Genomic DNA, 25,548 nt, shown 5'->3' with positions numbered 1-25,548 from the left:
CCTCCTGTAAACACGCTGTGAATAGCACTGGACAGATTGTATTTCCCTGCCTGACGCCTTTCTTTTTTGGGATTTTGTTGCTTTCTTTATGGAGGACTACGGTGGCTGTGGAGCCGCTATAGATCTCTTTCAGTATTTTTACATACGGCTCGTCTACACCCTGATTCCGTAATGCCTCCATGACTGCTGAGGTTTCGACAGAATCAAATGCTTTCTCGTAATCAATGAAAGCTATATATAAGGATTGGTTATATTCCGCACATTTCTCTATCACCTGACTGATAGTGTGAATATGATCTATTGTTGAGTAGCCTTTACGGAATCCTGCCTGGTCCTTTGCTTGACAGAAGTCTAAGGTGTTCCTGATTCTATTTGCGATTACCTTAGTAAATAGTTTGTAGGCAACGGACAGTAAGTGCAGAAAAAGTGCAGCGGTGGCGTAGAGGTAGAACACCCGCCTCGCGTGCAAGAGGTCCGTGGTTGGAATGCCGGTGCCGGCAATTTTCCTCCTGAATAATATTAAATAAAGAAAAATCCGCGTGTTGATAAAATTGCATAAACAGGCCTGGAGTGTGGCCTGCTCCCGGTGACGAGAACCGGTAACGCACTCCCTCACCAGAACAGGATTGGCCACCCTGGTGCAGTACTTGGCCACAACCTCCTAAATGAACAACACAATCAAAGGCTACTCAACAATAGGCCATATTCGCACTATCAATCAGGTGATAGAGAAATGTGCGGAATATAACCAACCCTTATATATAGCTTTCATTGATTACGCGAAAGCGTTTCATGCAGTCGAAACCTCAGCAGTCATGGAGGCATTACGGAATCAGGGTGTAGACGAGCCGTATGTAAGAATACTGAAAGATATCTATAGCGGCTCCACAGCCACCGTAGTCTTCCATAAAGAAAGCAACAAAATCCCCAAAAAGAAAGGCGCCAGGCAGGGAGATACGATCTCCCTAATGCTATTCACAGCGTGTTTACAGGAGATATTCAGAGTCCTGGATTGGGAAGAATTGGGGATAAGAGTTAATGGAGAATACCTTAGTAACTTGCGATTCGCTGATGACCTTGCCTTGCTTAGTAACTCAGGGTACCAATTGCAATGCATGCTGACTGACCTGGAGATGCAAAGCAGAAGGGTGGGTCTAAAAATTAATCTGCAGAAAACTAAAGTAATGTTTAACAGTCTCGGAAGAGAACAGCAGTTTACGATAGGTAGAGAGGCCCTGGAAGTTGTAAAGGAATACATCTACTTAGGACAGGTAGTGACCGCGGATCTGGATAACGAGACTGAAATAACGAGAAGAATAAAAAGGGCTGGGATGCGTTTGGCAGGCATTCTCAGATCATGAACAGCAGGTTGCCAGTAACCTTCAAGAGAAAGGTGTATAACTGCTGCGTGCTGCCAGTACTTTCATACAGGGCAGAAACCTAAACCTGGAGACTTACTAAGGGGGTTCTACTTAAATTGAGGACGACGCAACGAGCTACTGAATTAAGAATTCTAGGTGTAACGTTAGGGGATAAGAAAAGAGCAGATTGGGCGAGAGAACAAACGCGAGTTATTCACATCTAAGTTGAAATCAAGAAAAAGAAATGGGGCATGGGCAGGACGTGTAATGAGGAGGGAAGATAAACGATGGTCATTAAGGGTTACGAACTGCATTCCAAGGGAAGGGAAGCGTAGCAGGAGACGGCAGAAAGTGAGGTGGGCCGATGGGATTAAGAAGTTTGCAGGGACAACATGGCCACAATTAGTACATGAGCGGGGTAGTTGGAGAAGAATGGGAGAGGCATTTGCCCTGCAGTGGGCGTAACCAGGCTGATGATGATGATGATGATGATGAAAGTGGTAAGGAAAACAAGCATTTAAAAACAGGCAGGCGTGCAGTGTTCCGCCAGCTATCGCTGTCACTGATTGGCGACTCGGCCAATTAACGCTACTCGCAGTTTGTTGTCCCATATTTCTTTCCCTCCTATACACCTGATATCAATATAGAGACTTCGGCCTGGGTGAAGAGGTGCACTTTATTCGAGTGGCGCGCCGGGAACGCATGCACGGAGCTAAGCGATAGAGATGCACGTTGTCCCGAGGAGAGACGCGTGACGTCATTCGCGATTAGCCGACGCGACATCGTGCCGGGCGCGGTCGTCGCCCCCGCGACAGGCATCACCGATACGGGAAGCCAGGTGAGCTGTACGCGCACGATCGGAGCCCGTGGTTACGAAACACTCGAAACTGCGAGACCGTTTCCTCATCGCGTGTGGTCTGCGTTTTAGGTGCTCGCCAATAGTTGCAGAGACCGGTGGCCTCACAACACCGTCCGCGACGCGAAATCCCGGGGCAGAGATGATCTACGTTAGGGACTTCTAGCGAATATGGGGCCCCGATCCCAACTGTGCCACTCTTTCCTTAACTGAGCACGCGTATTGACTCTATAGGTCTCATCTAGGTGATTAGGGCCTGACCTGACGGGGTGGCTCGGCGGGCTATGGCATTCTGCTGTTGAGCGCGAGGTCGCAGGTCTGATTAATGGCCGCGTTTACGCGAGAGCGAACGTGTAAAAAAAAAAGAAAGAAGAGAAACACGGGCACAATTTAAATGTACATTACATAGACAATCAAAAGGTAGTCAAATTGGTGATTGATGATGATGGCAATTTCTTGGCGCTCACCCCGAAAAAAAGGCGTGGACAAATAGTCACCTAGCCTGCGTAAGCTAATCAAGGTAACGTATGCATTCTTATATGTTTAGCATTTTCCCAAACTATCCACACTCTTTCCTCTTTCTTAAAACCTCTAACTCAACCCATTACTGTTACCCATGCCTGTAACAGATCCCGTCCTATGAGATCTCCGGCCTGTTTTTTTTTTGTTTTCATTTTTCACCAATACAACAAACGACTCTCGCTTATCTCGACTGCTGACTGGTTGATTCCCCTACCACTCTGCTGTCTGCAGTGCCGCTTCAGCCATGTGCCAGCGTTCCAAGTGTTCGTTGAGCTGCACTATGCATGCGCCTGCATAGTGAATCCCAGATCCAGCACGCCCGACGGGTGGCAGTCAACGCAAACCCGGTAACGGTGTGCTAAAACTCCCCGTTATTCCGGCGTCCTCCGTTACGGTGTCTCTCAGAGCTCGGGGTGATACCGATACCGACGGGCAGAACACGTCGATCCCAGTTTCGTTACCGCTGACGTGACCCGTTAACGTGCACTGGTTAAGGCGGTGTCCGATAAAATGTTTTATCCGGAAAACGATCTCCGCTGCTCCTATTTTCGGCTTGCAGTGTCACCTAATACAGCTTCTGGAGTGCGATGGACGCTTGTGCGTGTTTGGGAGGGGAGGGGGGGCGTATAGTGATACATTACGCATTTCAACCAGCATTAGCGGTTTCATCGTGAGTTTCCCGACCTTTGGAGCTGTTTAGGAGTGTCCTAATGACAGTTATACTCTTACATTTCTTCGTTTGCCTCGACTTTAGGGACAAATACGCTCCTTTGAATAAAACACCAAATACAGCAGACGAGTGATATTTTTCACAGCCCGATTCCTCGGGCCTTCCCGGTTATTGCGGCCAACCCGCATCTAGCGCGACGCATTCATCGAACAAACAGTCCGCATTTTTTTTTTTAAACAGGCACCGAACATCTTCAGTGATAAAGGAATGTTTAGCACGTATAACCCAGGTTTAGTTACTCTTTCCTTCTCTTTGCTTCGACCGTAGTACATCTCTCAATACTTTGTGCTATACGAGCGGTCTTTCCGCGGAACCGCCTCCTCGCTGATGTGCGACGCAAACGACAATTGTGCAGACCTAACACACGCGCTGGCATCAATGAGAAGCGAAACACTCGTGAAGCGGTTAAATGAAATGCTATGAACGCGTGCACGTCTTCCGAACCGCATTTCGCGGAACAGCGATTACGTGCCCTGCCTGGGAGATCAGCAAGACGAGGATCTCCATCCCATCCCCCCCGGCAGTTCCGAGCCCGACTCAGGTGATCAACGTGACCATGAAATACGTTGTCCCCGGGATCTCGTTCTAGTTATCGTCGTAACTATAAGACCGGCCCACACTAGTCGGGAATAAACTGGTCGAGCAAACGCGCCAAACCCCCGACAATACGCGCATGGAAAGTTTACCTTTATTAAAGGAATTATCCGCTTGATGGGATATCTCAGTGCAATGATGACGTTTAGGTATACCAGTTGTGGTTTGGTTGCGCCATACCGTGGGGAACAGTGTCACCCGCTGGCACATCCGTACGAGTAGCGGTGGGTGATGAAAGAAATAAAGGAGTACCAATGGCCATATCATTATGCTGGTGTGAGCGCTTTCCCACGTGTAAGCTGGTCAGGCAGTTGCAGCGACGCGGTCAACAGATTCCGGGAATGTTCGCAAACGGAAGTATCACCGCGGTAAGTAACTGGGGCGGCAGGCGCACGGACGACCTGTCCTCGCGGCTTGACGCTTATCAGCGGACGCCTTTCGTTTTCTCCCATTGTTGACGAGAGCGGCACTTGTTGGGCGGGATGAGGACGCTGCACTAAGTGATAAGGTTGTCCGCCGGACGGGGTGCCGTGGATGTTCCTTCGGCACATTGAGATAGATACCTACGGGGACGCAGAAAATGCGATTGGAATAGTTCGGCACGATTCTGTTTTCTTTTTCTTTCGCAGACCATTCTGTTTGTGTTTGAAAGGTTCACATTTTTTTTGACACCTTCACACTTTGGACGCATTAATATGATAACATTTTGCCACGTCCTTTCTTTATTCTTCTTTCTAGCCTTGCTTTTGTTGTTTGTGAAATTTGCTTATTTATCTGCATTGATGATTGGTCTACCACGGACTGTGATTCCATGTCAGATAGTGTGCCGATGTCGAGCACTGATTTCAAGGGCTGCAGGCTTCGAAAAGCTGCCTCCCGGCAGCTTTTTTTCTTGTTTGTTTGTTTTGCTAAACTCCGTGCCATCTGTATTGTTGTATTTGATGAGAGCTGTAATTCGGTTTTTAGAGAAAATAAAGATCCAGTGATGGAAATACGCTTGGCATCAGTTGGTGTGTACTTTGCCCAAGCAGGGCTGTATGTGAAGCAGTAAAACGACAGACGCCGACCGAAAGAAGTGCTAAAAATGAATAAATCTTTAAGACGTTTCGGCTTCGCTACGGAACCTTATTCACAATAAAGTTTATGAACAAGGCTTCCATAGCGGAGCCGACACGTCTTAAAGATTTATTATTTTTTAGCACTACTTTCGGTCGGCGTCTGCCGTTTTATCGCTTCGTGTTTCATCCCGACCAGACGGGTTTCCGTCGAGCCCTCGACTTCATCAAGGGCTGTACGTATGACAGTATCGCGATAACTACCCTTAACAAGCTTATCACTGCACAAGAAAACAACGGTATAAAAGTAAACGTGAGTCGGAATTAAAGGTTTCATTTGAACAGAGCGAATGAGCTTCGTCTCTCGTCCTCGGAGGAAAAAAACAAAAAAGTTGAAGAGGAGTCTACGGACCGGCGTCCTCGTGGTCATCGCGGTCGACGAAACATGCCTTCAGCAACATTGCTCGCGCACGATCTAGTCTTGGGGGGCAGGCGACCCGACCGGCCCTCCCCCCCTTTTTTTTTACCATTTCTCGCGTCACACGCGCTCTCCTTCGGGTATAAAAAGGAGATGCAGAGAAGGGGAGAGGAGAACCGCCACGTGAGGATCGGGTTTCAGAATGAAGCGTCGCGGTCTCCCGATAAGTGCGCCGCGCGCGCCACGAGCAATTTGCGCGCTTATCGGTCGCTTCGGGGAGTCGTGCGTAGGCCGCGGGCTCGTATAATGTGCGCCGCGTCCAGGTACGGCCGAGAGCGATCTGCCCCGGAAAATAACCCCCGAGCTGGTTCGCGGCCGCGACGAAACGGCGCATTATAGTCGAGGGGGGGGAGGGGGGTCACTCAACCACTCTGCATATCAAGAGGGGCGTCTGCTTAACCAAGTCTCCGACGCTGCCTGCTTGCGAGAGGTGGGGAAGGGGGCAGAGGCGCAGTCGTGCGCGGCTCTCAACGGCGCAGATTGTATTCTTAGCTTCTGTACGTATTACCAGCGAGCCCGCTGCCCAGACGACCTGTTGTGCGGTGTGTTTTGAGTGTGTTTTGCTTCTTCGTTGCTCTTTCTTTCTTTCTTTCTTTCTTTCTTTCTTTCTTTCTTTCTTTCTTTCTTTCTTTCTTTCTTTCTTTCTTTCTTTCTTTCTTTCTTTTTTTCTTCCTTTCTTTCTTTCTCTCTCTTTTTCTTTCTTTCTTTCTTTTTTTCTTCCTTCCTTCCTTCCTTCCTTTCTTTCTTTCTTTCTTTCTTTCTTTCTTTCTTTCTTTCTTTCTTTCTTTCTTTCTTTCTTTCTTTCTGTCCTTCTTTCGTATAGCTTCTATTAATCGCACCGTTTCAGTGGAGGTTCTTGCGTGATTCGCAACGCACTTTACGAAACGGGAGAAACCAGGAACAAGACGATGATATTCGGATCCCCCAGCTTGTAGTACATACTTGGCCGTCTTTGCTGCGAGACAAGTGAGGCCAGACATAACGCCGCTTGCTGTGGGAATTGCCCTGCATTGCATAGAATATAGTCCCCGGAAGTACGCGTGGAGACAATACCGACGCAGAAATGTCTGAAAGGTGGGTTCGGTATCTATCCATCTGAAATTCTCCCGTGGGATATTTCTGTGCACCCAGGGAGAATGATTGCATGTAACTTTCAACTACGTCTTTTTTGACACTGCATGTCTACAGTTTAAATTCCCTTGTCGTCCTCTATAATTTTTTTTTTTTTGCCAGACCCTAACGGTAGAGGCGTTACCCGCGCGACAAGCAGAAGCACTCTTCAGGGCGTAAGCATTATTTACGGCGATAGGGGGCCAAGCCGGGACCGCCAGTGCACTGCATTTTTACCGCTAGTGCCACATTCGAGGTGCGTGAACGCGCACACTACATAAGAGCACAAGCGTATCAGCCTAGGCGGAGTGCGTACCCACCTGTACGAAGTGAAAAGAACGGACAGCGAACGTCGCGCCAACGCTGTGCGATAGTTCCCTCATCGCTGACTAACGCGCGACTGTCTGCCCCGTCGTCGGTCCTGTCACGTGCTGCGTGCACCGTGGAGGCGGCGACGCCCGCAACATCACCGCTGCCTGCGCTTCCCATATCGGGCCAGCGTGGTGAGACGCGTGGTGTATGCAACTGTCGGGACAGCGTTACTCGCGTCAAACAGCAGTTGCTGTGCGCGCTACGTCGCACCAGTAAATCGCCCCCGGCGTGCGGATGCATGGAACACCGTACGAGGAGTTCTGGCGCAGAGTTGAAGCTCGCTGTCACTGCTTCGCCCTTCGAGCGAAAGCGGCAATTATTTTCATTTATATAGTCTTCTTACACCCCTGCCATTCCCTTCGCCGCTTAGGCCAACGATCAATACTTTCATAGGTATAGTCTATTAATCAATTCATTCATGCATTCAGTATATACTATATCTCTTTCTGAGCACAAGAGGGGAGCGGACCCTGTTAAATCTATGAATGCTAGCTTAAGAAAACAGGGGGAAGGTGGGAGATGGAAGTTCAAGACGACGAGCAAAACGAGAACAAGGTGAAAGCAGGAGCCAACGTTTCGACAAGTAGATTTGTTGGAACACAGAACGAAGAAGAAACCAAGTAGACTTGCCACCCTGGGGAAGACAAGTCCACTTGTCGAAACGTTGGCTCCTGCTTTCACCTCGTTCTCGTTTTGCTCACCGCTGTAGCTTGAGTAGTTCGTGCGCAAACAGAACACGACCTCGCGTCTGTAGTTGTGTCGTAGATGATTTATAGGAACAGAGGAGACACTTTGCTTTCGTACCAGGTGTTTCGAGCGTACGACGACCGAGAAACGCCCCACTGTTCTGTCACGTGCACGACTGAATCCTATTGGTCAGATTTGGCATACACAGATTTCCAGCTACGGTTTCTTCCACTGTATATAACCGAACTCGCTGTCACACACAGCAAACACAGACACACACACGCACACACACACGTATGGGTGGCGTTGTTGTAGCGATACAGGAGATATCAGTACCCTGAAGGGGTTCTTACATGTTTACTGATATGCCGTGATTTGTGCGAACGTTTAAAGCGCCTCCTCGCCAGATTTCTCCTCTATATTAATGTCAATGTGAAACTCTATGCGAGCAATACTCTTTCCTATAAGAAAATCTCTACTTTTCAGACTGTCTTAACACGTCACGCTGTGCTTCAACGCGCCATTTTGCCGGCCCGTATTGTACTCGGTCGTTGACGGCTTCCCCACGTTAATGCTGACGTCACTTCCCCCAGTCAGTCTCATGATATTATTGCCAGAAAGTTATCTGGGAGGCCGTCCGCGTAGAAGCAGCAGGAAATGGACGCGACGTTTCCGCTAGGCTTAGACGCTGCATCACGGTGCGGTGCACGACCTGTATGCCGCATATCCCTTGACCTACATCCCGTCTTGAAGCACTCGCTCGCTATTGTCTCTCCAGCGGTCGTTTAATTGCAGCGTCGCCCCCTGCCCGGTTGCTTTGTCGCAACTCTCCGCGTTGAAGCTGGGATGGCTTGCACAATTCCCAGTGGGGCAGAGCGGAACAGCTTCCGTCAGCTTTGCGCAAGTGTGCGCGCTAACTGTTGGAAATCACATCGTGGAGACCGGCCAAAAATGTGAGGAAGAACGAAGCATACGTGTGGTTTCCACGCTGTGTAATATCGCTGGCGACGATCATAAGCTAGCCCCGTCCAAAACCATGTACCCGGCAAACATTCTCGCGGTGGCTAAATTGCTCTGGATTTGTAGCGGCAGATTAAATGTGCCAGGTTTCATTTCTGGCCCCGACGATTGGATTACGGCGAAGGCCGAAGGCGAACGATCTCGCGCACGTATATAGAAGTGTCCGTCAAAACAGCCGAAATTGTCAAAATTATGTCTGAAGCCCGTACTGCAGCGTCTCGTAGTGTAGGTGTCGTCTTGGCGAAAGTATTCAATGAGTTGTGAATTGTCTACAATGAACTACTAAGGTACTGCACTACTTCAGTACTCAACCTTGTAGCAATGCATTCATCCCTAGCACAAGCAACGATTCGAACCACCTTCCTGCCACCGCAGCAGCCATCCTGGATGCCACTGTTGTTAGACTGTTACACTGTCACAACACACTGTTGTTCCACTTAGCTTTTTAAAGCAACACTCTTTCAGAATTGAAGTTGTAGAATACGTGCCAAGAGAAGGGGAGCGCAGTCGAGGACGGCAGAAAACGAGGTGGGGTGAGAAATTTGGAGGCGCAAGTTAGAATCGGCGATGATGATGATGATGCATTGAAGCAGACAACTAACTGGAACGCCCGTTTATTTAGTCCCACACTTGGGGGGAATATTTCCAAACTGGTGCCGCCCTGGGAATTCAAGTGGATTAATGCTTCGCATAACCTCGGTTCCCCCAGTGAGTGATATCAGCGCAAATATTTAAATACTCGCTCGTAGCTGATGATGAGGTTGCGACCTGATGACGACGACGCGATCACCGATTGCGGGACGGCGCCATGATAACGAGAGCGTGACGGAAAGGATAGAGGCACAGATGGTATGCAGGAAACATTAGTCACTTTCGAAATTACATCTTCATGACAACGCGGTAGAACTCTCGATGACGCTGAGACCACGTCCGAGAGAGAGAGAGAGAAAACAAGGATAAGGAAGGCAGGGAGGTCAACTAGAACAGCATCCGGTTTGCTGCCCTACACTGGGGGTGGGGGAAAGGGGAATGGAAAGAGGAAGAAAGGGAGAGAGTAAGCGCTGAGTACGTGTGGGAGGGACACGATACACAAGGACAATATAAGCGGTCTCTTAAGCCGGTGCACTTCAAGTACTGCTCTAGTGTACGAATCGCTTTTCGAGCCAGTGACTGGTGTGGCCAGGTTCCGAGTATCTTTTGACTCGGTGAACGGTCTCGAGTCTAGTCGGCGAAATGAACGCAATGCTAGGGAGGCACGTGATACGCCAACATGTATGAATATAAGGACAACGATAATGTGCCAACGCACACTCGACACTACAGCCTATGGTTTCACCATCGGTTTTACGTGTCAGAACCACGATATGATTAAGAGGCACGTCGTACAGTGGGGGACTCCGGATTAGATTTCGACCCCCTGGGTTTCCTAAAACTGCAACCAATGCGCGCAGCACACGTGCCTTTTTTTCTGTATTTCGTCCCCTTCGAAATGTGGCCACCGCGGCCGGTATATTTGCGTGGTCCCACGTCCTCCGGCGTAGTAGCCTAATGACAACGCCATCGTGACACCACGTCGGGTGCACGTAACATTGTGAACCGCTTAGCGGCGACTTGTATGGAGCTAACCGCGTGAACACGACATATTGTAGCCACTTCTCTATAGCTCACCTGCCTTGACTCGCGGCCCAAGGATTTCTTCGCCAATTTCTACAACAAGGGCGTCTTAAAATCTACGCAGAACAGATGGCATATAGCCGTGAAAGAGCGTCGCGCGGACTAAACTTCAGATACGAGGGAGGAAGCGCAAGATAAAAATTACAGCGAAGAAGCGAGCGAACAAAATAGAAAACAGGAAGGAAAGAAATTAATGGCGCCTCACTTGCACAAGGAACGACTCCGCCTTTAGCTCGATGTAACAACTCGCACTTCATTTGCGGCACGGGCTCGGACACAGAGGGATGCCACGACCGTATCCGACTATTCTCCCAGAATTTTTCTCTTTTTTTTGGCGCGTCGTAATTGGCACTCTGTCGCGAGCATCATTACTCATCGCGAGCGAATGAAAACGAGTCAGATCGCCGCACGTGTGCATCTGTATAGCGCGCACCATAATGATCCCGGGCAGGCGCATTTATCAATAACCTAATAACAAAGTCAAAATTTAAGAAATGAACAAGAAACCGGCACGTACACTAGCGAAAGCAGCTCGATCGGGGAAAGAGGAGTCGTGACCGCAACACGTTGCTTGCTTTTTTTTTTGTTTACGCATTCGCGTACGCTATATTCAGCTGGATCGCGCTTCCGTCGGTGTACACCAGGCTCATTCGTGGGACGGGGTGTTTTGGAAACCGTCCAGCTTGTCGCGAATCTCTGGTGAGCCTAAAAGAGCAAAGGTTGCAGGCGACGACTTAAGCGCCACACCGGGAATGGGCGAGCTCTGTTTGCGCCTCGCCTGCTAAGTGAGCGTTCGGGAAAGTGGTCCCCGCAAAAACCGTGGGCGCAGTTGGCGTGGCCGGAGGGCGGCCTTCACTCGTTGCACCTGTACGCCACGTGCGTGACGCGTGCATCTCATTAAGTTGCGTGCGGTGTCGTGGAAGCTCACTCGGGGAGTCCCCGCGGAGTCGTTTAATCTTGCAGGCCGTCGCGGAGGCATATGACAGTGCAGGAGGGTTAATCAGTTGGCTAACTGGTATTTCATTATTTAAGAAAAAATTGTGCGAGAGCAACGAGATGCGAATATGACACGAACAAGCACTTTAATGTTGACTGTTGGCCTGTGTAGTCGGTGTACAACTCTGGTCTCTGTCGTCTGCGTCTCTCGTCGGTTCTAGTTGCTTTCTGCTGTTTTTTTTTTGAATAAGTAGGCATATAGTAGTTATCTACAACAAATTGCGGCAGATCCAACATTGAGCCAGATTCTCGAAATCTATGACCTTGCATTTTTTTTTGAAGTGTCAACACAACGTCGTACAGTCAACAACAATGTCAACACAAGGTACTAAACCACATCATCCACGTTACAAGCCGTCCAAACGCCGCACTTTCGCATCTGCTCTGGCGAGCGCGCACGCGCTCTCGTGCAGCCGTGTCACGCCACGCCACGCGCGCGGTGATCATCTCATACAGGTAGTTGGTGTTCGAAGGGCAATGGTGTTTTGTGCGATTGTAACCTAGTGGTTAGAGCACCGGACTGCACGCAGGGGGAGACCGAAGCTAGATATCACCATCGGGCAAGTAATTCGATGTCCTTAATTATGAGCCACTCGGCAAGTGAGTGAGAGAAAAGATGCCAGAAAGGCAGGGAGGTTAACCAGAGGCACTTCGGGTTGACTACCCAGCACAGGGGGAAGAGGCAGAGAGATAGAAAGACAAGGGAAGGCAAGGGGAGCGAGAGGGAGAGACGAGCACAAAGAATCCGCGCACCCTATGCAGCGGTAGCTGGTGGCGCACCTAAAGGCTATCGTGAAGGCTCGTAGGTCACAGGAGCCCTAGTAGCGCGAACAAAGCCATGTGCGCAGAGGTACTTTGGGAGCACTGGCCGAGAGATTTCAGTTGTGATAGTGGGCGATTACCTATAGTCGGTCCATCACTCTGCACATAACTTGCCTCTCGGCACTATAGCGCGGGCAGACACAGATGATGTGTGCGAGCGTCTCAACACAGCTGCATGTGTCTCCCGTGGAGCTGTCGGCCATTTCAATAAGGAAAGCGTAAGGGTTTGTAAATTCGACACCTAGCCACAGACGGCACTGCCTGGTCTGCTTGCGTCGTGGTAACCCAGGTGGTAGATGCATCTGTATATTCGGAGACAACGAACGCAAACGACACATGGTGAAAGCGTTCCGAGTCCCACAGATGCAACATACAGGGGTGATCAAAAGCTTCCAGGCCACAGCTTGCGTGAACACGTTGACTTCGTGCCCATTTGGCGTGTAATCTATCAGATTATAAGAGCCCCAATGTTGTGAAAAGGGTAAGGGACAGTGTTTCTCACCACCCGCAGCTTCCGAGTGGCAAAATTAATTTACGAGCCCCGCCACTTGCTTGAGAGTGAGCGCTTTCGAACACGCTGTGGCTTGGGAACTTTTGACCACCCTTGTACATTGACGGGACATTAGTCGCAGCCCAGCCACAGCCGAAGCACATTGACAACTTTCATGTACTGATCGGGCGGCTTCGTCGATGTGGTAATTCCCCCTGATGTTGCAATGTCCTGGAAGCCATTGAAAGTTTAGGTTGTCATGGGTTATTTCTGAGTCCATTTGTTCACTTGGGCCCGTGGCGCATTAAGCTTTGTATGCACTGAAATCACAGCCTTGGAATCACAAAAAAACGGTACATTGATGTAGTGGTTCCTGATTAATGAAATCAAGTGCAGCACGGAGTGCAGCAAGCTCTGCACCTCTCCATGTGGTCACATAAGAACTGCTTCACTTGATTTCTTCAGATTTGGCGGGAATAATGACTGGTGCAGCAGGGCTGTTGAGATTTTCCGAACCGGCTGTCCATCTATGTTGCCGGAATCTGTGCACGTTGTAAATGTGTGCCAACGTTGCTAGCTTTAAAGCTCGTAACTGCGCTCCAGATTTTTTTTTCTTATGCCCGGCATTATCAATTGTACTTTCGGCTTGTGGAGACCCTACAATGGCACCCGCAACACATTCGTGTAGAAGGCGTGAATTGTGTTGGAAAGTAGAAATGGTGTCGTACAATACTTTTGGAAAATATAGAATGCGGCGTCTTTGTTGGCAAGCAAGCAAGATGGTGTCAGGAAATCCGAGTCAGGTGTTAGAAGTGTGCTCTCAGAACATCTGCAGCAGTGCAGACTGTCAAATGACAATCTCTGGCAATGACCTCTGTCGCAATCCATGATGTGTTTTTGGTGGGAGAGACCAAGGCACATTCTGAGTGCTTGGGCTTGCACACTGTGAAGTCTGCAAATTTTTCTCGTGCCAGTATTTCGTAGCACAGGTAAGCTGTACCACAGGAAGCCCAAGAATAGAGCTTTATACGATTGCCACATTGATGCTACTATAGCGCCCAAGGACTTCCAGCCGAGAAGCGCGAGGAGGCCAAACGCTTTTGTCATTCTTTGTCATGTCCGAAACGTGAGGACACCAAGAGAAGACGCTCTCGATGACGACGCCAAGAAGTCGGTGCAGTCGTCTGTTTGGTAGAATTTGTCTATTAATCCGCAAAGCACACGGGGCCATCGCTTTGCGGGTAAAAGCAAATAGTGCCCACTTCTCGGGTGAAAGCTCCAGGCCTTGCTTTCTTAGATATGTTGACACTGCTGCTGAAGTCTCCCGAAATCGTGCGCAGACTTGTGCAAATGTCGCTCCTGACGCACATATGCGAATGTCGTCCGCATATAAGGGGAGCTGTATAGTTTGCGGCAACGAATCGGCAAGACCGACGGGCACCAGGTAGAACAGGGTAGGGCTGAGTACGCGGCCTTGGGGTACGCTGCGGCTGGTGTAACTAAGCGGCGTTGGTCCATCTTCAGTAAGTTCTCAAGAGAGAGAAGGGAAGAAGGAAAGGCAGGAAGATTAACCAGACTGAGTCCAGTTTGCTACCCTACACGTGGGGAGGGGAATGGGGACTAAAAGAGAGAGAAAGAGGGAGAGATAACATCAGTCTATACCGCACTTTCACACGCACTGAGTTAGGTTTAGGATGTCTATAGTAGCGCACTCAAGTCTGTTGACTCCAGGTAGTGAAAAAGCGCTCGAACTGCTTTCTGGGCTAAATAACTGTGAGGCCAGGCTCCCAAGATCTTCGCTTCTGCAAATGGCCTGTCATCCAGTCTATTCAAGGCACACTGGAGAGTCGTACGTTGGTTATTAAAGCGAGAACGGTGGCACAGAAGATGACTGTTGGGCTCTTCCCATTTGCACTTAAATTCTCAAGATAGCAGCGCCGCTTCCAGGGTCCATTGTCAGGAAACTCCGAGAAGGTTCGTGGAGAAAGCTTCGCATTAAAAACACCAGAGCGAACTCTGGCGCCATAGCGTCGGGGTCGGGCCAGTTCCAGGCTGCGTTCAATCATGTACGTCCGGGCGCGGGCCGGGCCAGTGGCTTGGTATCACGGGCCCGGGTTGAATTTGGGCTTACAAAGCGCGCTCATGCAGTACTCTACTACGGGATCTGCAAGTATGGCGCTTCAGCCAGCGTGCGAATGATGGGTGGGACATAGAGTTGGTCTAAGCTTCGTCCTTCTGGCTTTGAAGGGACTTCGTGAGTTTGCAAACTGATTATTTTCGACAATTTTTTCCGCTGTAAATTACAGGATTCGCGGTCATTATGCGTGTTCGCTGAAGCCGATCACCTTATACTCTTAAAAAAATGTTTGCTTCGAAATTTGGGCCAGGCGAAGCATAGTAAACAAAGCCACAAGCACGATGAGAGTAGTCCGTGTACAAACATTCATTTCCATGGTCGAGGAATGGTCACAGCACGTGCCTTCCTCCCAGTAGTTTTAGTGTAGTGTACGAGCTGTATAACATGGGAATGATGGTTACTACATGGACGTATCCCATCTTCGTATTTGTGGCGTCAAATGTTTTTGCGACGTTATAATTACGACGCTTTAACTTTCTAAATTTTTGAGCACTGACAGTTTTGTGAACGCAGCAAGGCAGTTAGTTTCTGTTCACAAGCGGAATCATTGCGGAATCTACGCATTCATAATGTGATAGCTTATCAGAAATGAATAATTAGTAATCTAAATTCACTTTAAGATATAACCGCTATTGAAGAGAGGAGGGAATGCGACAGAATAAGATGCGCTGTACAAAGCGAGATTCAGCCGACAGTGCCGCAGTGGAGTCTTCGCAAGCTTTCACTGAAGAACGATACACAGCTTTTATGATCACCAGGGCCCATGTTCACAAAAGTTCTTACGCTGAAAGCTTTCGTGCCAGTCAACAGTGATATCGGACATATTATTATCGAAGGCAATCAGCCATGAAGAAGCAGCATTTACGAACAAACAGCGTGAATTCGGCCCCAGTAGCCTTAAAGGGACGTCACTGTAGAGGCCACCTTTACATAATGACACTTGTCTGCGTCAGGTTATAACGACTACCTCGACGAAGCCCTGTTATCAAAAAGTGGGTTCCGGTGACATCCCGTGTTCGGTAAACAGTGATCAGGCCACCAACTTCCCGTGTACTTTTGTCCCGTATGGAATACCGCCTTTACGCATCCCAGTACTGGATTAAGACAGTCTATAGATTTCTTCTAGATTGATTCGGCTCTTCTCTGGACTAGTTCATTTTTTTTATAAAACGTCCGTAGACTGTCAAAAGACAAAAGTCCATAAACTGTCTACTTCTTTATGCCTACACCCACTATATGAAGTGTCTATAGACAAAAATCAACAAGGTGTATGTTTTGCCTATTCCTAATCTACAGACTATCTATAGACAAATGTCGATATGTGTTTTATTTTAGTTCGTACTTTCTTAGTCAACAGACGAAGTCGACAAGGCATCTAGTTCTGTCTTTTCCCAGTCCTACATATAGTCCACCGACAAAAATGGTTAAGTTGTCTATTTTTCAAATGCTGATAAGGTGGTCATTTCAATTTTTTGTCAATGAATTATAAAAGCGCACGCGAATGCGCCTTACGGTTGGCTCTGGACGCTGCAGCTCTGATAATTGTGCAGCTCTGGTTGCTTCACGCGCGAGAAAGCTGAATGATGACGCTACCGTGTTCTCCGCGAGCTTACGTTCTACGAGTCGCATGTCCTGCTGCGGTGCACCGAATTATTGGGCGAGTAGTGGGCGCGATTCTCGAAACACTCCGGGAAAAGTAAGTGGAAGGATCCGCCGCGTGTAAATGGAACACGCGCGCCTACATCCGTAGCGTACGTTCTTTCTTTTTTTTTCGCTAGCACACTTTCCTCAGAAGTGTTTTGCACTATTGCGCGCCATGATGAAAGAAACATGAATTTCGTGCGGCTGGGTTTTCCCGCAGTGGTACTCGAGCTTGAATCCTTTTCGCACCTGACTCGACTCCGCCTTCGGATATTCTTACCTAGATGGGGAACACGCGATTCGGGTCGCTATCAAGTTCCTTATCACTAAGTGCAGTGTGACAGAAAGACAATAAGCGAGCGATTCTAGAGGCCATCCACCTTATCAGGAAAAACAAATGGCCAGGCTTAGCTTGGTTAAGCCAAGAAGGCGTTGCATATTGCGCGAGTTGGGGCCCAGCTTTTCCTCCGGCTGTCGTGACGTCACGTCACGTGGTTGCGCTAAAGGTCATTGGTGGCTGCCCGGCCGCGCCCAAGGGCTGAACTGAGTGATTGCATTATGCAACGGATAAAAAAAGAAGTGCGCTAGCCAGGCTTGGAATTCCTCCGATGCTGTCATAAATGGAAGGCAGGGGCTAACGAGAACGTGCAGAAAACTTAACCTTGGCCGCCATTACAAATCTTCTTTCCTCGGTGTTGACGTACGCATGCGTGGAAAGTAAAATAGCAGGGAAGAGCAGCAGAGGCGAGTGATTCGGCGGAGTCGAGGGTCACTTTATTTATTTTCTTTCATTTATTTTTTTAAACGTGCAAGTCGACGCATGGATACTAGTTTGTAGTGTAATTTTCTTCAAACGAAATTCGATTATTAACAGTGGGAATGGCGTTTCAGTACGTTGTTTCTCTGCCATCGCCGAACTGATCCATGTAGTACTTGGATTTAAGGCTGCAGTTGAAGATTATTTGTATTTCTAGCAGCTTCATTGTTTTGTTTTTACAATGCTTATCTGTTACTCTATTCCTTTTGTAAGGTCCTCAGGCCTTGAAGCTATTCAAAAAATGAAGGAGTGAATGAATGATATCGCTGCCACCACACCAAAAACATGCACCGCGTCAGTGCAGGCTATCTGAGCACTCTTCCTAAAACCTAATTGAGCTTATTTTGCGGAGAAAGCTCAATTTGGAAGCGAAAAAAGAAAACAAAAGGCGAAATTCCAGCCATCTTTGAATTCAGCACCCAAATCTGCACCGCGCACAGATAGTCGCGAGCGAGCCACGAAAATGCACGCGGCACTGCTTTCGCGTGTCACGTGCTTGCAAAAATTCCTTGGCGTCACTCTAAAAAACTCCCAACACGAGTCAACGTACACTCGACGCTCAAGGGGCATTCTATCGTGTTTGCTTTATTGCGTTTTTATGCTTTCGGCTTTCTTGCCCGTTTCGTTCTCTGGTTTGAAGCGCGGAACGCGAAAACAAGTCCACCTGCACTAGAGCTCAAGGCAAATAAAAATTTGTCATCTCGTTGGCATGCGAGTATGCAAACATTAGGCCCCTCTATGTGTGTTTTCGCTTTCTTTCTTTATCTCTTTCTTTTTATTTATTTCTTCCGGTGCTTCCGTCACCACTGCCTTCCGTTCGGGGAACGACTGCAAACGCCCGCATGACGACACAAGAGTCATTGTTCGTTCTGTAGCAGAGCGCGAACAAAAGAAAAAGAAAGAAAGCGAAAAGAAACAAGAGAAAGTGAAAACATTGTTTGCCCTGTGTTCGTGGTGAGCAGTGCTATATTGAAGCAATCGTCTACGGTAGGGCTGCGCTTTAAATCACGAGTTCTTTTTCATCACCAGGCTGCGAACGCAGAGGAAGGAAGGAAAAAGTGGAGAAGGAAAGGCGGGGAGGTTAACCAGTTTAGCTTAGCCGGTTGGCTACCCTGCACATGGGAGCAGGATGGGGGATGACAGCCACCAATGGGAGGCGAGCGACCGCCGTATCTTCGGTCGGATACCGTCACACTGGACTCCGCTTAAAGCGATCGTGAAGGCGCAGTCTCACAAGGCGCATCGCAGCTCTGTAGTTACCGCGAGGAAAGGGAAGGATAAATTTTTGCATCCTCGTTTTTTATGCGCCACTTGTCACGTGACGCGCGCGACGCAGATAGCCAAGATACGGAACACGGAGGGAAAGGAAAAAAAGATGTGGTCCATTGGTCCGAAGTTTCGATTTACGCGAAGGACACAAATCACCCGAAATCGTTATTGCCCTAAAAAACGCGCTTGGCTATTTTCGTATTAGAGTGGTAAGAAATCGGTGCTTCGCTGATTCTAGTACAGCCTGTCTTTTTATGCGCAATGCTGCGTTCATGCACGAAAGGAATCCCAACGATGTTGCGTAGTCGTCACGTTCAAGATAGTGCTGCAGGCTTTCGATTGTACTTCTCCCCGCAACTACACCTCTGGTCAGGATATTGTAACGCCCACTGGAGCAGCAGTATCGGTTTCCATCTGTAGAAATATAGTCTTCGCCACAAACTTCACCGATAGTATTGTTATCAGTCAGTGTTACGCAGAAGAAACTGTTCAACGGTCTCTCCAAAGCAGATATCGAGTGCATCGTTGTATACGGCGCTTATTGCTGGCACTTTGAACGAAGCAGTAGTGACATCTGACTAAATTGCCTGAAGATCCATGCCTAAACTGTTGTGCGCTCTTCCTCCTAAAGGATCATTACATTCTTAGCGAGGTCCACCATAATAGAAACATCACTGCAACTTTTAGACACATTACCTTCCCCGCAACTGCCCGATATCTTATTCCTTCTTTTTCTTGTTTTACAGTTTATATTATCACTATTTGGCATCCCTGTAAGACTTCGCCGTTTCTATACGCCGATAAGGTAGGTGGTATGTTTCAGTTGAAGTTCCGCTAGAGTTCGAAAAAACTTTGGTTCCGTTTAACCTAAGTTTACTAACATTGTGCCTATGGGCGGGAACCAAAATTCCTAGCATTGTTCCGTTTAAACGAGTTTCGTTAATCCAGAGTCCAACTGTATTAGGAAACTTTGGTCAAGCTCGACATATGCCTCTTGCGCGTATTCATTAGCCGCACGTTCAACCCACACGACTGAGCTAGGGGCGCCTAATTGTTCTATCAATCTGCGCAGAAACTCTAAATAGAACCTGTCTCGTTCAACAAAAATGCTTTCAGCGTAATTATTTAATTCAAGAACATGTCACGTACAGATACATCACATGCTCTTGAAATAAAGAAACGCGTTAGAAGTACGAAATGATCATGGTATGTTACAGATGGTACTGTACACAGTACGCTTGCCCCTAATAACGGGAGATGTACGGCATAATTTTTTGCTATCTCGATTGTTAAACTGAGATTTTAGTATTATTTAGAGTAGCAAACCAGAAACTTAAATCTGATTAAATTCCCTGCATCTCTCTCTCTCTCTCTCAATATTCCCATTCACCAGTGAGAGGCGAATTCCACAGACAAAAACAGAAGGCGGTGAATCCAATTTTCTGGAAATGATTCGCGAGGTTAAAGTGATTAGCAGTGTTTCTTATGATGGACATGCAATTTGTGCTCACATGTTTTATATGTTATAATGATTATTGTGACAACTGAATCCCCATACCATTCGTGAATCACGATACAGTATGGACACATGAGCATGGCACGCGAAGTGGCTCAACGAGACGCCGAACATTACCACGACACAGTACATCTTGTAGTAACCACTGTACCACCAGTTCGGGATCCCACCCCAAATCACCGGTTTCGGCAGGCCGTGCATGGTGGACGATACGAAAGGAATTGGATCGACCAAAAATCATTATTGCGTTACACTGGTGAAGTCAAGGTTAGCATGCCAGATGCCGCATGTAAGCCCAATTTACGTTGCTAGCCTTGTTGTTCGAAAGGTGATCTTTCTTTCTCAAAGTGGCAAGGTGAAATAGCATCGTCGCAAACACAGAAGTAGTTATACCTTATCGGCGAGTGACATTTTTTGTTGTTATAACAGAAATACAAAACACAAATAGAGCAGTCAGAGACAGGCAGCAACTGCCTCCGGAAAATAAACGGCTACCAACTGCATCAGAAGTGAGATGATGCGGAGAGTACGGGGAAGGAAGACAGATGAATCGCCAAGAATAAGTCCACTACGGGGGCGCTGAATAAGCACTGAACAAGCAGCGCTCGACAAACGCATGCGGCAGTGAGCAGGAAACCCAGCGTTTCCGCATAACCGAAGTCTCAATACTGCAGCAAAAAACTCGGATGTATTGAGTCCCTCAACATCGACAAAAGCAAAGATTGCAGAAGGTGTGCTGGACACAAAAGAAACGTTCTCAGTGACCGAAGCGTTAAGTTACAGGGAAAAGAAAAGCAAGAAAAAACTGGGAGACGTTCAACGATTGAGTGCGTTTCCGTTAACCGAAGACATCCGCGACGAACACGTACTAAGTCAGTATTCTGCTTTTTCATTGGTTTGTTTTGTTTCCGTCTTTTTTTTTTCGTCTGAAAGAAACATTTACACTAACCGCGATTTTGGAAGTCATTGAGAGCTTAAGAGTACGAGTTTTGTGAACATTTCTCTTAATGCGTTGTGGTAATTGGGACGCCGTGGGAAACTTCTCGCTCGCAAACGACGCCAGCTAGGACGAGCAAGCAGTCGTCCCATTCATAATATCCGAGGCTGTCCTTAATCTTTCCTTCAAATTATGAGTAACTCCTTCTTCCTTTACTATGGCACCTTGAGCGCACCCTCTTCGTATGAAAACCTCTTTCCGGAAACGTACTGGAGCGACGCTCCCTCTGCTTCCTGTTGTCACTCAACCTCGTCCTGCTTGCTGCGTCGCGGGGGTTATCGACCTCGGTCGTCCAGTGTGATGTGCCCCGCACCTCCACCAATCTTGTAACGGATAGAAAGGGTTTGCTAGCAAGATGACAGGTGCGGTGGTTAGCCTACCGAGCAGCGTGACGAAATACATAACTCCACAGGCGCGAATAACGGGTAATCAACGTGCACCCGACGTGGTCGCATGCATATTGACGTCATTGTTTCGTCATGGATTCAGGTACTGACATACAAGGGCGCTATAGAAGTACACGCGAACCAAAAGCAAATATGCGGCATATTATGGCAAAAGCCAAGCGTTGCGTACGTCGCAATGAGCGAGGCCCTCTTTAGGAGACGGAGGCCAGTATTCCCAAAAAACGGTCATACGCGAGAACCATTCGTGAGGGCATGCGGTAGCCGAGATCGTTACGTTGCACACGTTACCGAAAGCGGCCAGCTGATGACAAACATAACTTAAGGAAGAGAGGCGTGTGAACGCAGCTGCTCAGCTGGGCACCCATGACGGGCGCAAGAAGTTTCCACCCAGTTTTATAAATAGCCCGAGTGACGTCGGTACACGGCGAACCGAACGTCCAGCGGACATCCCTCCAGGAATGTCACCTGAGGGCAGTTAATGTGGGTCGACCGGACGTCCGTGCTACACTTCGGACGTGCGTGTGGATCTTAATCTTATATCCGTCGGAAATAATGTTCCGTCTTGAGTTCAATGCACTGTGCTGTCCTTTCCTGTCCGCACTACACTTACGCTGCATCGCGGCAATTGCCTACTTACCAAGCCCCTTACCGGCCTGTATACTCTGGTTTCAATCTTGCGCGAAAAGAGGCGCCCGTTATCTTGCGATAAGGAGCCTATCGCTTTCCTTGGCAATGCAGACAACGATCACACAAACACGCACGCATACACACAGCGCAATTCGCAAAGAAAAGGAGCGTTAAGACGAAAGAGAATCCCAATTTGCGGAGGCGGAACGGAGCGATTGAAAATAACCGGACAGCGAGAACTCGCTCCTATGGATGGCGAAGTTGATGTGACCACATCGCGCGCACTGTTGACGGGTAAGCGTGCCCGTGTTTTGCAAGCGTGCATAAGTTATTGCTCGAGCTTGTTTAGAATAACAACCTCAATCGAGACACGCGCTAAGATTTAGTCGAGCGTTCTTTAGTAAAAAAGGTTCGATGCGATATAAGCACCGCAATTGGGGTTAAATTGAGGATACTGTATTTCATTATTACGTAATGAGATTGGATTCCAATTCAATCGATAATCCGGTGATAAATCAAGCCTATATTCCTTATACCGCGATGTCACACGGCCACTTCCGATCGCGATCGAGTCGAATCCGGATCGAAATTCTCGAGCGCGATTGGCTCCATCCCGCAGTTCGTGCAAAGGAGCCAATCGCGACCGAGAAATTTAGTCCCGATTGGGCTCGATAGGGTTCGAAAGTACGCCGTGTGGCATCCGTATTAGCATTTGATGTAGACGATCGAGTCTCGCATACCGATAAAGAAAGGAAATGTAGAAGTAATCGTATATTCCTCAAGAAGCACAAACAGCATGAGATGTGGCGAAAGCAACAGAACGTTTCGCAGAGGAAATGTGTGCGCTTCTTTCGACATTTTTGTTCCAGCACTTGCGTCCATCTGAGCGAGCCTACTGTCCAGGAACTGGAAATCTGGCGCAACCAATAGAAATCTCCTACACTAATTGAACTTTCGTTTTGGCAAACATCCCTTGCAAATATCACGCATGATATTCAACCGAATCTCAACAATAAACCAATAAACAGTAAGAAACGAAGTAATAAGGAACACAGCGCAATTCTGATAACAATTTTTCTTTGTGACGTAAATAGTTTAGGGACCCTCCAGCGCTCTTGTTTTCGTCCCGCGACAACGTAAGCAAGGTCTCGAAGAGTTTGATGCCGAAGCAGGAAGTCCATTAGCGGGCATTAGAAACTGCGAAAGCGACAAACATCGGGCGAAAGCGATCAGCGTATCTGATCGGTTACATCCTTCGCACGTCCGAAACACAACGGCGGCCACGGCGGATATCGCATTCTCTCGCTCCTCTATCGGCAGATGCCGGAGACACCGCTGAGGCCGGTCTCGATAGGCGAGGGCAAAAAAATGAAAAACGCACAGAAAAAGCGACCTCAATTCGATCCGCCGGGTGCACTTCCTGATGCCTGGCTAACGTTACAGGGCCGGAGAGAAATAACAAAAATCGTCAAATGAGTTCGCGTGGGCAACTGCTATGAGGTGGCGAGCAACAGCTGCGCGGAGTTGTTACAGAAAGTCGCTGCTGCAGCAGACGACGCGAACCGACGGAGCACTCCAGGTTGCAGACGGCGTCGCTGCGCAGCACCTCCCGACCAGACACACACACACAAAAAAAAACTAAACCGATACGAAACGCGCGTTAGGTTATTGACAGAAGCGCGAAGAAGACGCGGTACACATGACAAACCTCAACGTTCGGATTCTGCTCGCTAAGCTAATCCATGGAAGCAATGTTTGTGAACAACTCCGTAATGCCGCTGGTTTCGATATTTCCGTCGGCAAAATATCGCGTCACCAGCGGGAACAAATAGGCGGAAGTTTTTTTTTTGTTTTTCTGTTCACCTCTCACAGTTTATAAGCCTTAAAGCGGATTAGCCAAGCATAAGGTAGATAAAGCAAGTGACCAGAAAAAAAAATAATAAACTTCACTCGCAAATTTGTGAGAAAATATTCATTACGCGTATTACGACGAATTTCTGTTATATATAAGCGAAAAGGAATCAAGAGCTGCTGAATGGAAACATTTTATCTGTACAGTTTTATGTTTTTATAACAAGTGGCACAGCTGTGTGGCTGTTCCGCAAAACAAACAAAAATTCCTGCAACAGGCCATCGGAATTGATGCAGATATTCGCAAGCTCTGCGATAACGTTTCCCCGCGCCATACTAAATGGAATGCTCAGGTGCAGACGACACTGCAGTGCTATCAATCTCGTCGCAAACGAGAAATACACCCGGGTCCTTTGCTAACACCGATGCAAAACGCCACAGGTGACACAAGTGGCACTGCCAAAACACCAAGACAACGTATTGCAAAGCTCGGCTCTACGTCAGAAACTGCGCGCGCTTTCGAGAGGTCGGTCGCGCGGCGTCGAAAAACGACGCGCGCGAGCGGGAGACGACGTTTCGGACTCACCGTAGGCATGGCGGTGGCTTCGCCGGCGAGCTGCCTGTATTCCTCGGCGGCTGTCGACGAACAAAGCGCAAAACTCCTTTCAATTTTCGTCCCCATTCGCCGGGGAAGGGTTGAGAGAGCGCGAGGGGGGCATAAGAGAGGAGGAGGTGTCATTACCTCCTTCTCCTCCTGTAACGCACATTCTCTCCCAGGCTTCTCTCTCTCTCTCTCTGGCTTCATTCCTGATGCGTCGCGCATACCCGGCACCTTGATCGCTCTTCCCGTGTTTGCTCTTGCTTCGTTATTTTCCCTTCCGTCTCGTATTTCTTTGTACCTCTCTTATTCCGTCTTGCTGTGTCCTCCATACCTTTGGAAACGCAAGCGCGCGTGTGACGTTCTTTCGTCGCAGTGTCATTTTGTTCCTGAGGTCGTCTGCTTCTTGTTTGGACGCCCCCGTCTGTTTTCACTTCGCCCTCTTCCTTCGGGCGACGGAAGAAAGAAACAAAGCGAGGAACGCGTGTTGTGCATGCGATCGCATTTGTTCGCGTATCTTTCTGCTCTCTTGTTTTGTGTTTGTCAGCGCATAGGCACGCGCTCGTTGCCGCCAACATATGCCACGCCGCGGGTGCCACTGCTAGCTGCACGGCCATTACTTAGTCACAAGAATGCGCGTCGGCTGACAGGTGCGAAATAATGGCGGAGAAACAATGCGCGTGCTTCCAGCGTCGCATGCAAAGCCTTCGGGGCCGCCGAGGAGCTGGTCGAGGTCGTCGGCGGTATGTGGCCGGGAGAGGCTGGCGGCCCGACGCGATGGTACTTCGACGGACGGCTGTTCGCATCGCTGGCTCGACATATCGCTCTACCGTACAAAACGATAAGCTCAGTAACGTCAGAGATTCACCCTAGTTGGTTCTGAGTATTTGTAAGAATCATTAGTGAAGTACTACCCTAATA

At 48.5% G+C, this 25,548-nt stretch overlaps 1 protein-coding gene across 1 annotated transcript in view; it reads right to left on the bottom strand.

Annotated features, from left to right (window-relative positions):
• Positions 1 to 24,679, bottom strand: part of LOC135913672 (sodium- and chloride-dependent glycine transporter 2-like) — a 151,528-nt gene extending 126,849 nt beyond the window's left edge. Inside the window, exon 1 of the mRNA XM_065446245.2 lies at positions 24,616 to 24,679. Coding sequence (XP_065302317.2) covers positions 24,616 to 24,624 — 9 coding nt within the window. The 5' untranslated portion in view covers positions 24,625 to 24,679. The remainder of the gene's footprint in view (positions 1 to 24,615) is intronic.
• Positions 24,680 to 25,548: the final 869 nt, after the last annotated feature.

The sequence above is a fragment of the Dermacentor albipictus genome, chromosome 6 (genome assembly GCF_038994185.2).
Source record: "Dermacentor albipictus isolate Rhodes 1998 colony chromosome 6, USDA_Dalb.pri_finalv2, whole genome shotgun sequence".
Lineage (NCBI taxonomy): Eukaryota > Metazoa > Arthropoda > Arachnida > Ixodida > Ixodidae > Dermacentor > Dermacentor albipictus.
The sequence above is the reverse complement of the archived record's forward strand: the minus strand, read 5'-3'. Positions and strand labels throughout refer to the sequence as shown.